At 52.0% G+C, this 14,170-nt stretch overlaps 1 protein-coding gene across 7 annotated transcripts in view; it reads right to left on the bottom strand.

The window, feature by feature from the left end:
• The window catches only part of LOC106590533 (phosphatidylinositol 5-phosphate 4-kinase type-2 alpha), a 56,290-nt gene that overhangs the window by 14,200 nt on the left and 27,920 nt on the right, over window positions 1–14,170 (bottom strand). For 3 of the 7 annotated variants that reach the window (XM_014181640.2, XM_045711008.1, XM_045711009.1), the window contains exon 7: window positions 5,303–5,416. The exons of 1 other annotated variant lie outside the window; for it this stretch is intronic. In XM_014181640.2, coding sequence (XP_014037115.2) covers window positions 5,303–5,416 — 114 coding nt within the window. The remainder of the gene's footprint in view (window positions 1–5,302; window positions 5,417–14,170) is intronic. 3 more of the 7 variants (XM_045711013.1, XM_045711010.1, XM_045711011.1) reach the window with 3 other exon arrangements.

The following is a 14,170-nucleotide window of genomic DNA, read 5'->3' as shown; positions in this document are numbered from 1 at the left end:
CAGATAGAGAAAGATATATATATAGATAGATAGATAGATCGATAGATAGAGATATATATATATAGAGATATATATAGAGAGAGATATATATAGATAGAGAGATATACAGATAGAGAGATATACAGATAGAGAGATATAGATAGATATAGAGAGATAGATATAGAGAGATATATATATATATATATATATATATATATATATATAGATAGAGAGATGTATATAGATATATAGAGATATATATATATATGATAGAGATATATATACTGCTCAAAAAAATAAAGGGAACACTTAAACAACACAATGTAACTCCAAGTCAATCACACTTCTGTGAAATCAAACTGTCCACTTAGGAAGCAACACTGATTGACAATAAATTTCACATGCTGTTGTGCAAATGGAATAGACAACAGGTGGAAATTATAGGCAATAAGCAAGACACCCCCAATAAAGGAGTGGTTCTGCAGGTGGGGACCACAGACCACTTCTCAGTTCCTATGCTTCCTGGCTGATGTTTTGGTCACTTTTGAATGCTGGCGGTGCTTTCACTCTAGTGGTAGCATGAGACAGAGTCTACAACCCACACAAGTGGCTCAGGTAGTGCAGCTCATCCAGGATGGCACATCAATGCGAGCTGTGGCAAGAAGGTTTGCTGTGTCTGTCAGCGTAGTGTCCAGAGCATGGAGGCGCTACCAGGAGACAGGCCAGTACATCAGGAGACGTGGAGGAGGCCGTAGGAGGGCAACAACCCAGCAGCAGGACCGCTACCTCCGCCTTTGTGCAAGGAGGAGCACTGCCAGAGCCCTGCAAAATGACCTCCAGCAGGCCACAAATGTGCATGTCTCTGCTCAAACGGTCAGAAACAGACTCAATGAGGGTGGTATGAGGGCCCGACATGTGGCTGGAGTGTGTCAGCAGTTCCTGCAAGAAGAAGGCATGGACTGGCCCGCCCGTTCCCCAGAACTGAATCCAATTGAGCACATCTGGGACATCATGTCTCGCTCCATCCACCAACGCCACGTTGCACCACAGACTGTCCAGGAGTTGGCGGATGCTTTAGTCCAGGTCTGGGAGGAGATCCCTCAGGAGACCATATGCTGGTGCGGTTGGCCCTGGGTTCCTCCTAATGCAAGACAATGCTAGACCTCATGTGGCTGGAGTGTGTCAGCAGTTCCTGCAAGAAGAAGGCATTGATGCTATGGACTGGCCCGCCCGTTCCCCAGAACTGAATTCAATTGAGCACATCTGGGACATCATGTCTCGCTCTGTCAGCGTAGTGTCCAGAGCATGGAGGCGCTACCAGGAGACAGGCCAGTACATCAGGAGACGTGGAGGAGGCCGTAGGAGGGCAACAACCCAGCAGCAGGACCGCTACCTCCGCCTTTGTGCAAGGAGGAGCAGGAGGAGCACTGCCAGAGCCCTGCAAAATGACCTCCAGCAGGCCACAAATGTGCATGTGTCTGCTCAAACGGTCAGAAACAGACTCAATGAGGGTGGCATGAGGGCCCGACATCCACAGGTGGGGGTTGTGCTTACAGCCCAACACCGTGCAGGACGTTTGGCATTTGCCAGAGAACACCAAGATTGGCAAATTCGCCACTGGCGCCCTGTGCTCTTCACAGATGAAAGCAGGTTCACACTGAGCACATGTGACAGATGTGACAGAGTCTGGAGATGCCGTGGAGAACGTTCTGCTGCCTGCAACATCCTCCAGCATGACCGGTTTGGCGGTGGGTCAGTCATGGTGTGGGGTGGCATTTCTTTGTGGGGCCGCACAGCCCTCCATGTGCTCGCCAGAGGTAGCCTGACTGCCATTAGGTACCGAGATGAGATCCTCAGACCCCTTGTGAGACCATATGCTGGTGCGGTTGGCCCTGGGTTCCTCCTAATGCAAGACAATGCTAGACCTCATGTGGCTGGAGTGTGTCAGCAGTTCCTGCAAGAGGAAGGCATTGATGCTATGGACTGGCCCGCCCGTTCCCCAGAACTGAATCCAATTGAGCACATCTGGGACATCATGTCTCGCTCCATCCACCAACGCCACGTTGCACCACAGACTGTCCAGGAGTTGGCGGATGCTTTAGTCCAGGTCTGGGAGGAGATCCCTCAGGAGACCATCCGCCACCTCATCAGGAGCATGCCCAGGCATTGTAGGGAGGTCATACAGGCACATGGAGGCCACACACATGGAGGCCACTACTGAGCCTCATTTTGACTTGTTTTAAGGACATTACATCAAAGTTGGATCAGCCTGTAGTGTGGTTTTCCACTTTAATTTTGAGTGTGACTCCAAATCCAGACCTCCATGGGTTGATAAATTGGATTTTCATTGATTATTTTTGTGTGATTTTGTTGTCAGCACATTCAACTATGTAAAGATAAAAGTATTTAATAAGATTATTTCATTCATTCAGATCTAGGATGTGTTGTTTTAGTGTTCCCTTTATTTTTTTGAGCAGTATATATAGATAGAGAGATAGATATGGAGAGATATATAGATAGATATAGAGAGATATATAGATAGATATAGAGAGATATATATAGATAGAGAGATATATATATAGATAGAGAGATATATATATAGATATATAGATAGAGAGATATATATAGATATATAGAGAGATATATATATAGATATATAGAGAGATATATATAGATATATATATATATATATATATATATATATATATAGATATATAGAGAGATATAGAGAGATATATATATAGATATATAGAGATGTATAGATAGATATATAGAGATATATAGATAGATATAGAGATATATAGATAGATATAGAGATATATAGATAGATATCGAGAGATATATAGATAGAGATAGATATATAGATATATATAGATAGAGAGCTATATATAGATATATATATATAGATATATATAGATAGAGAGATATATATATAGATATATAGATAGATATGGAGAGATATATATAGATATATAGATATATATAGAGATATATATATATAGAGATATATATAGATATATAGATAGATATAGATATATATATAGATAGATAGAGAGATATAGATAGAGAGATATATATAGAGATATAGATATATAGAGATATAGATAGAGATATATATAGATAGATATATAGATATATAGAGAGATATAGATATAGATAGAAATAGAGATATAGAGATATATATAGATATAGATAGATATATATAGATATATGATATAGATAGATATAGAGATATATATAGATATAGAGATATATATAGATATATATAGATAGAGACATATATATATATAGATTTAGAGAGATATATATATAGATTTAGAGAGAGATGTATAGATATAGAGAGATATATATATAGATAGAGATATATATATATAGATATATAGATAGATATAGATATATATATATAGATATAGAGATATAGATAGATATAGAGCGATATATATATAGATAGATATAGAGAGATACAGTTGAAGTCGGAAGTTTACATACACTTTAGCCAAATACATTTACACTCAGTTTTACACAATTCCTGACATTTAATTCTTGTAAAAATTCCCTGTCTTAGGTCAGTTAGGATCACCACTTTATTTTAAGAATGTGAAATGTCAGAATAATAGTAGAGAGAATGATTTATTTCAGCTTTTATTTCTTTCATCACATTCCTAGTGGGTCAGAAGTTTACATACACTCAATTAGTATTTGTTAGCATTGCCTTTAAATTGTTTAACTTGGGTCAAATGTTTCGGGTAGCCTTCCACAAGCTTCCCACAATAAGTAGGGTGAATTTTGGCCCATTCCTCCTGACAGAGCAGGTGTAACTGAGTCAGGTTTGTAGGCCTCCTTGCTCGCACAGGCTTTGTCAGTTCTGCCCACACATTTTCTATGGGATTGAGGTCAGGGCTTTGTGATGGCCACTCCAATACCTTGACTTTGTTGTTGTCCTTAAGCCATTTTGCCACAACTTTGGAAGTATGCTTGGGGTCATTGTCCATTTGGAAGGCCCATTTGTGACCAAGCTTTAACTTCCTGACTGATGTCTTGAGATGTTGCTTCAATACGTCCACATAATTTTCCTACCTCATGATGCTATCTATTTTGTGAAGTGCACCAGTCCCTCCTGCAGCAAAGCACCCCCACAACATGATGCTCCCACCCCAGTGCTTCATGATTTGGATGGTGTTCTTCAGCTTGCAAGCCTCCCCCTTTTTCCTCCAAACATAACGATGGTCATTATGGCCAAACAGTTCTATTTTTGTTTCATCAGACCAGAGGACATTTCTCCAAAAAGTACGATCTTTGTCCCCATGTGCAGTTGCAAACCGTAGTCTGGCTTTTTTTATGGTGGTTTTGGAGCAGTGGCTTCTTCCTTGCTGAGCGGCCTTTCAAGTTATGTCGATATAGGACTCGTTTTATTGTGGATATAAATACTTTTGTACCGGTTTCCTCCAGCATCTTCACAAGGTCCTTTGCTGTTGTTCTGGGATTGATTTTCACTTTTTGCACCAAAGTACGTTCATCTCTAGGAGACAGAACGTGTCTCCTTCCTGAGCGGTATGATGGCTGCGTGGTCCCATGGTGTTTATACTTGCGTACTATTGTTTGTGCAGATGAACGTGGTACATTCAGGGGTTTGGAAATTGCTTCCAAGGATGAACCAGACTTGTGGAGGTCCACCATTTTTTTCTCTGAGGTCTTGACTGATTTCTTTTGATTTTTCCATGATGTCAAGCAAAGAGGCACTGAGTTTGAAGGTAGGCCTTGAAATACATCCACAGGTACACCTCCAATTGACTCAAATGATGTCAATTAGCCTATCAGAAGCTTCTAAAGCCATGACATCATTTTCTGGAATTTTCCAAGCTGTTTGAAGGCACAGTCAACTTAGTGCATGTAAACTTCTGACCCACTGTAATTGTGATACAGTGAATTATAAGTGAAATAATCTGTCTGTAAACAATTGTTGGAAAAATTATTTGTCATGCACAAAGTAGATGTCCTAACCGACTTGCCAAAACTATAGTTTGTTAACAATACATTTGTGGAGTTGTTGAAAAACGAGTTTTAATGACTCCAACCTAAGTTTATGTAAACTTCCGACTTCAACTGTATATAGATATAGATAGAGAGATATAGAGAGATATAGATAGAGATATAGATAGATATAGAGAGATATAGATATAGAGAGATGGATATAGATAGAGAGATAAAGATAGAGAGATATAGATAGATATAGATAGAGATATAGATAGATATAGAGAGATATAGATATAGAGAGATAGATATAGATAGATATAGATATAGCATGCCTGGCCTTGTTCCTTACGTCTCTTACGTGTTTCATGGCGCAGTAAAAGCGCGTGGCGATCCGCAGCGTTTGCAGCCTTTGCTGAACGTTAGATTTGGGCCGCGGGGGTGCATCCTCAGGAGGGCGTGGCTGCTGGAAGAGGGGAGCGAGGGGGGGGATGGAGGAGGAGGAGAGAGCCGGGGAAAGGAAGGAAGGAAGTTGAAAGGAAAGTGTTTAAGAAATACAAACCGTATTAGTGTAGTTTAAAGCGCGGCAAGGAGAGAGAGCTTCTGAAAGAGTGTACAGCCTGGCAAGTGCTGCTGGAAAAGCCAAGGTCGCAGGTTCAATTCCCACAGGGATCACATACAAACTAAATTGTATTCTCTCACTGAACCGCAAGTGGCTTTGGATCAAAGCGTCTGATAAGTGGAATATATTTGAAGTGACATCATATCTCAGCATTCTAGCTCGAATGGCAGAGTATTCAACACATGAAGCTATGTCAATCAAATCTGTCAAATAAAACATCCAGGTTGGATGTGAGGACAGTAGGACGTGAGTCCACAGTACGGTGAGGTTGGCCGGGGTGTTGGAGAAACAAGCCTGGAGATGCAGGAACATGCAGAAAACATGCATGAGAGAGCGAGAGAAGGGGCATGCAGCCAGTCAAGAGTGCTTGTTGTTTGTATGTGAAACACCACACACACACACACCATACCGCCATTACACACACACATTACGCCAGCTAACAGACATCTCCACCGTACCTTCATTCACCCCTCCAGTATTTCTGAATACATCTCAGTCACAACTTATCCAGACTGGAATCACACAACCTAACCTCAAACTGTACAAGATGTGTGTTTCTAAAGCCAGTCTGAACATGAGTGAACATACACACAGCGGGCGACCCCCACACAACATACACACAGCGGGCGACCCCCACTCAACATACACACAGCGCGACCCCCACTCAACATACACACAACGGGCAACCCCCACACAACATACACACAGCGCGTGACCCCCACTCAACATACACACAGCGGGCGACCCCCACACAACATACACACAGCGCGACCCCCACTCAACATACACACAGCGGGCGACCCCCACACAACATACACACAGCGCGTGACCCCCCCCCACTCAACATACACACAGAGCGTGACCCCCCCACTCAACATACACACAGAGCGTGATCCCCCCACTCAACATACACACAGCGCGTGACCCCCCCACTCAACATACACACAGCGCGTGACCCCCACTCTCAACATACACACAGCGCGTGACCCCCCACTCAACATACACACAGCGCGCGACCCCCACCACTCAACATACACACAGCGCGACCCCCACCACTCAACATACACACAGCGCGACCCCCCACCACTCAACATACACACAGCGGGCGACCCCCCACTCAACATACACACAGCGGGCGACCCCCCACTCACCATACACACAGCGGGCGACCCCCCACTCACCATACACACAGCGCGTGACCCCCCACTCAACATACACACAGCGCGTGACCCCCCACTCAACATACACACAGCGCGTGACCCCCCACTCAACATACACACAGCGCGCGACCCGCCCCCCACTCACTCAACATACACACAGCGCGACCCCCACCCAACATACACACAGCGGGCGACCCCCCACTCAACATACACACAGCGGGCGACCCCCCACTCAACATACACACAGCGGGCGACCCCCACACAACATACACACAGCGCGTGACCCCCCCACTCAACATACACACAGCGCGTGACCCCCCACTCAACATACACACAGCGCGTGACCCCCCACTCAACATACACACAGCGCGTGACCCCCCACTCAACATACACACAGCGCGACCCGCCCCCCCTCACTCACTCAACATACACACAGCGCGCAACCCCCCCACCCAACATACACACAGCGCGACCCCCCACTCAACATACACACAGCGCGCGACCCCCCCACTCAACATACACACAGCGCGTGACCCCCCCACTCAACATACACACAGCGCGTGACCCCCCACTCTCAACATACACAGCGCGTGACCCCCCACTCAACATACACACAGCGCGTGACCCCCCACTCAACATACACACAGCGCGACCCCCCACCACTCAACATACACACAGCGCGACCCCCCACCAGTCAACATACACACAGCGCGCACCCCCACCACTCAACATACACACAGCGGGCGACCCCCCACTCACTCACTCAACATACACACAGCGTGCGACCACCCCACCCAACATACACACAGCGCGCACCCCCCCCCACACAACAGACACACAGCGCGACCCCCCCCCACTCAACATACACACAGCGCGTGACCCCCCACTCTCAACATACACACAGCGCGTGACCCCCCACTCAACATACACACAGCGCGTGACCCCCCACTCAACATACACACAGCGCGTGACCCCCCCACTCAACATACACACAGCGCGACCCCCCACCACTCAACATACACACAGCGCGCGACCCCCCACCAGTCAACATACACACAGCGCGACCCCCACCACTCAACATACACACAGCGGGCGACCCCCCACTCACTCACTCAACATACACACAGCGTGCGACCACCCCACCCAACATACACACAGCGCGCGACCCCCCCCCCCACACAACAGACACACAGCGCGACCCCCCACTCAGACACACAGCGCGCGACCCCCCACTCAACAGACACACAGCGCGCGACCCCCCACTCAACATACACACAGCGCGCGACCCCCCCCACTGAACATACACACAGCGCGTGACCCCCCCACTCAACATACACACAGCGCGTGACCCCCCACTCTCAACATACACACAGCGCGTGAACCCCCACTCTCAACATACACACAGCGCGTGACCCCCCACTCAACATACACACAGCGCACGAACCCCCCACTCAACATACACACAGCGCGGACCCCCCCCACTCAAAATACACACAGCGGGCGACCCCCCACTCAACATACACACAGCGCGTGACACCCCGCGACCCCCCCACTCAACATACACACAGCGCGTGACACCCCCCCCCACTCACTCACTCAACATACACACAGCGCGCGACCCCCCACCCAACATACACACAGCGCGTGACCCCCCCACTCAACATACACACAGCGCGTGACCCCCCACTCAACATACACACAGCGCGCGACCCCCACCACTCAACATACACACACACAGCGCGCGACCCCCCCACTCAACATACACACAGCGCGTGACCCCCCCACTCAACATACACACAGCGCGACCCCCCACTCAACATACACACAGCGCGACCCCCCCCCACTCAACAGACACACAGCGCGACCCCCCCCACTCAACAGACACACAGCGCGACCCCCCACTCAACATACACACAGTGCGTGACCCCCCCACTCACTCACTCAACATACACACAGCGCGCCCCCCACCCAACATACACACAGCGCCCCCCACCCAACATACACACAGCGCGCGACCCCCCACCCAACATACACACAGCGCGCGACCCCCCAATCAACATACACACAGCGCGTGACCCCCCCACTCACTCACTCACTCACTCAACATACACACAGCATGTGACCCCCCACTCAACATACACACAGCTGTGACCCCCCACTCAACATACACACAGCGCGTGACCCCCCACTCAACATACACACAGCGCGTGACCCCCACTCAACATACACACAGCGCGACCCCCCCCACTCAACATACACACAGTGCGTGACCCCCCCACTCACTCACTCAACATACACACAGCGCGACCCCCCACTCAAGATACACACAGCGCAGGACCACCCCACTCAACATACACACAGCGCGACCCCCCCACTCAACATACACACAGCGCGACCCCCCACTCAACATACACACAGCGCGCGACCCCCCACTCAACATACACACAGCGCGCGACCCCCCACTCAACATACACACAGCGCGCGACCCCCACTCAACATACACACAGCGCGCACCCCCACTCAACATACACACAGCGCGACCCCCACTCAACATACACACAGCGCGACCCCCCACTCAACATACACACAGCGCAACCCCCACTCAACATACACACAGCGCGACCCCCCCCACTCAAAATACACACAGCGCGCGACCCCCCACTCAACATACACACAGCGCGCGACCCCCACTCAACATACACACAGCGCGCGACCCCCCACTCAACATACACACAGCGCGCGACCCCCCACTCAACATACACACAGCGCGACCCCCACTCAACATACACACAGCGCGACCCCACCACTCAACATACACACAGCGCGCGACCCCCCCACTCAACATACACACAGCGCGTGACCCCCCCCCACTCAACATACACACAGCGCGCGACCCCCACCACTCAACATACACACAGCAGCGACCCCCACTCAACATACACACAGCGCGACCCCCCCACTCAACATACACACAGCGCGTGACCCCCCCCACTCAACATACACACAGCGCGACCCCCCCACTCAGACACACAGCGCGACCCCCCCCCACTCAGACACACAGCGCGACCCCCCACTCAACATACACACAGTGCGTGACCCCCCACTCACTCACTCAACATACACACAGCATGCGACCCCCCACTCAACATACACACAGCGCGTGACCCCCCACTCAACATACACACAGCGCGACCCCCCCACTCAACATACACACAGTGCGTGACCCCCCCACTCACTCACTCAACATACACACAGCGCGCGACCCCCCACTCAAGATACACACAGCGCAGGACCCCCCACTCAAGATACACACAGCGCGACCCCCCCACTCAACATACACACAGCGCGACCCCCCACTCAACATACACACAGCGCGCGACCCCCCACTCAACATACACACAGCGCGCGACCCCCACTCAACATACACACAGCGCGCGACCCCCACTCAACATACACACAGCGCGACCCCCAATCAACATACACACAGCGCGTGACCCCCCCACTCACTCACTCACTCACTCAACATACACACAGCATGTGACCCCCCACTCAACATACACACAGCATGTGACCCCCCACTCAACATACACACAGCGCGTGACCCCCCACTCAACATACACACAGCGCGACCCCCCCACTCAACATACACACAGTGCGTGACCCCCACTCACTCAACATACACACAGCGCGACCCCCCACTCAAGATACACACAGCGCAGGACCCCCCACTCAACATACACACAGCGCGACCCCCCACTCAACATACACACAGCGCGACCCCCCCACTCAACATACACACAGCGCGACCCCCCACTCAACATACACACAGTGCGTGACCCCCCCACCACTCACTCAACATACACACAGCGCGACCCCCCCACTCAAGATACACACAGCGCGCGACCCCCCCCACTCAACATACACACAGCGCGCGACCCCCACTCAACATACACACAGCGCGACCCCCCACTCAACATACACACAGCGCGACCCCCACTCAACATACACACAGCGCGCGACCCCCACTCAACATACACACAGCGCGCGACCCCCACTCAACATACACACAGCGCGACCCCCAATCAACATACACACAGCGCGTGACCCCCCCACTCACTCACTCACTCACTCCAACATACACACAGCATGTGACCCCCCCACTCAACATACACACAGCATGTGACCCCCCCACTCAACATACACACAGCGCGTGACCCCCCACTCAACATACACACAGCGCGCGACCCCCCCCACTCAACATACACACAGTGCGTGACCCCCCTCACTCACTCAACATACACACAAGCGCGACCCCCCCACTCAACATACACACAGCGCAGGACCCCCCACTCAACATACACACAGCGCGCGACCCCCCACTCAACATACACACAGCGCGACCCCCCCACTCAACATACACACAGCGCGCGACCCCCCACTCAACATACACACAGCGCGCGACCCCCCACTCAACATACACACAGCGCGCGACCCCCCACTCAACATACACACAGCGCGACCCCCACTCAACATACACACAGCGCGCGACCCCCCACTCAACATACACACAGCGCGCGACCCCCACTCAACATACACACAGCGCGCGACCCCCACTCAACATACACACAGCGCGCGACCCCCACTCAACATACACACAGCGCGCGACCCCCACTCAACATACACACAGCGCGCGACCCCCACTCAACATACACACAGCGCGACCCCCACTCAACATACACACAGCGCGACCCCCACTCAACATACACACAGCGCGACGACCCCACTCAACATACACACAGCGCGCGACCCCACTCAACATACACACAGCGCGCGACCCCCCACTCAACATACACACAGCGCGACCACCCCCACTCAACATACACACAGCGCGCGACCCCCACTCAACATACACACAGCGCGCGACCCCCACTCAACATACACACAGCGCGACCCCCACTCAACATACACACAGCGCGTGACCCCACTCAATGTGAGAAGGCGTTTAATGAATTCACAAGTCATGTAATGGAGCCGTGAAATCAAACTGTTAGGACAAAACAGTGCATAACGTGAAGGCCTGGGTAAAAGCAGCAGCAGGTTATTGTGGTCGTAGTTGCTGTAGTAAAATGAACAAGTCCTTCCATATCTTGGCTAGTCTTATCGCTGATCTGGCAGTAGTAATGTCACAGTGGAATCTGTTTCTCTTCCTCAGATAGCCCTGCTGGTTCTGCTGTTCCACCCGGCCCGAGATTCTACCGTCGCCAGGGGTCTCTCTCTCCTACCTCCCTCTCACACACTTACCTACAACAGAAAAACACACAGACACAACTCTCTCCACCCCCACACACACACAAAGTCCAAATACAGTATGCTGCAAAGTTCAGTCTCACACACCAGTTCACATCACACTCAGGGGAAACTCAGAATCTTTTCCACACTGCAGGGAAAGTTCCTGCCGACGGGGAAGGTTGCAGAATCACAAAGCCTGTGGTCTGTTTGTAGAACTACCATTGGCTGAATCAGAGCCATGTACTTCAAATGGATGACTATGGGCTGAATCATTCATTCATTCCCACTCAGAGAAAGTCTGCTCTCATTACCAGAAAACAGCCTCATACAACAAACAGCATCTGATCAAATAATCCAGCAATGTACACACACACACACACACACACACACACACACACACACACACACACAACACACACACAAAGCAGGGGAAGAAATGGCACTGCTGTAGCAGTAGTAAAGTGATGGCGCAAACGGAACTGAAGACAGAGCATGCAACAGTATGGGGGAGTGTAACGGGCAGGTAGGGGGGGAGTGTAACGGGCAGGTAGGGGGGAGTGTAACGGGCAGGTGGGGGGGGAGTGTGTAACGGGCAGGTAGGGGGGAGTGTGTAACGGGCAGGTAGGGGGGAGTGTGTAACGGGCAGGTAGGGGGGGGAGTGTAACGGGCAGGTAGGGGGGGAGTGTGTAACGGGCAGGTAGGGGGGAGTGTAACGGGCAGGTAGGGGGGGGAGTGTAACGGGCAGGTAGGGGGGAGTGTGTAACGGGCAGGTAGGGGGGAGTGTGTAACGGGCAGGTAGGGGGGAGTGTGTAACGGGCAGGTAGGGGGGAGTGTGTAACGGGCAGGTAGGGGGGGAGTGTAACGGGCAGGTAGGGGGGAGTGTGTAACGGGCAGGTAGGGGGGGAGTGTAACGGGCAGGTAGGGGGGGGAGTGTAACGGGCAGGTAGGGGGGAGTGTGTAACGGGCAGGTAGGGGGGAGTGTAACGGGCAGGTAGGGGGGGAGTGTAACGGGCAGGTAGGGGGGAGTGTGTAACGGGCAGGTAGGGGGGGAGTGTGTAACGGGCAGGTAGGGGGGAGTGTGTAACGGGCAGGTAGGGGGGGAGTGTAACGGGCAGGTAGGGGGGGAGTGTGTAACGGGCAGGTAGGGGGGGAGTGTAACGGGCAGGTAGGGGGGAGTGTGTAACGGGCAGGTAGGGGGGAGTGTGTAACGGGCAGGTAGGGGGGGAGTGTAACGGGCAGGTAGGGGGGAGTGTGTAACGGGCAGGTAGGGGGGAGTGTGTAACGGGCAGGTAGGGGGGAGTGTGTAACGGGCAGGTAGGGGGGAGTGTAACGGGCAGGTAGGGGGGGAGTGTGTAACGGGCAGGTAGGGGGGGAGTGTAACGGGCAGGTAGGGGGGGAGTGTGTAACGGGCAGGTAGGGGGGAGTGTGTAACGGGCAGGTAGGGGGGGAGTGTAACGGGCAGGTAGGGGGGGAGTGTGTAACGGGCAGGTAGGGGGGGGTGTGTAACGGGCAGGTAGGGGGGGAGTGTAACGGGCAGGTAGGGGGGGAGTGTGTAACGGGCAGGTAGGGGGGGAGTGTGTAACGGGCAGGTAGGGGGGGAGTGTAACGGGCAGGTAGGGGGGGAGTGTGTAACGGGCAGGTAGGGGGGAGTGTTAACGGGCAGGTAGGGGGGGAGTGTAACGGGCAGGTAGGGGGGAGTGTGTAACGGGCAGGTAGGGGGGGAGTGTGTAACGGGCAGGTAGGGGGGGTGTGTAACGGGCAGGTAGGGGGGGGAGTGTGTAACGGGCAGGTAGGGGGGGAGTGTGTAACGGGCAGGTAGGGGGGGAGTGTAACGGGCAGGTAGGGGGGGAGTGTGTAACGGGCAGGTAGGGGGGAGTGTAACGGGCAGGTAGGGGGGGAGTGTAACGGGCAGGTAGGGGGGGAGTGTGTAACGGGCAGGTAGGGGGGGGAGTGTGTAACGGGCAGGTAGGGGGGGAGTGTGTAACGGGCAGGTAGGGGGGAGTGTAACGGGCAGGTAGGGGGGAGTGTGTAACGGGCAGGTAGGGGGGGAGTGTGTAACGGGCAGGTAGGGGGGGAGTGTAACGGGCAGGTAGGGGGGAGTGTGTAACGGGCAGGTAGGGGGGAGTGTGTAACGGGCAGGTAGGGGGGA

The sequence above is a fragment of the Salmo salar genome, chromosome ssa29, assembly GCF_905237065.1.
Source record: "Salmo salar chromosome ssa29, Ssal_v3.1, whole genome shotgun sequence".
NCBI classification, from domain to species: domain Eukaryota; kingdom Metazoa; phylum Chordata; class Actinopteri; order Salmoniformes; family Salmonidae; genus Salmo; species Salmo salar.
The sequence above is the reverse complement of the archived record's forward strand: the minus strand, read 5'-3'. Positions and strand labels throughout refer to the sequence as shown.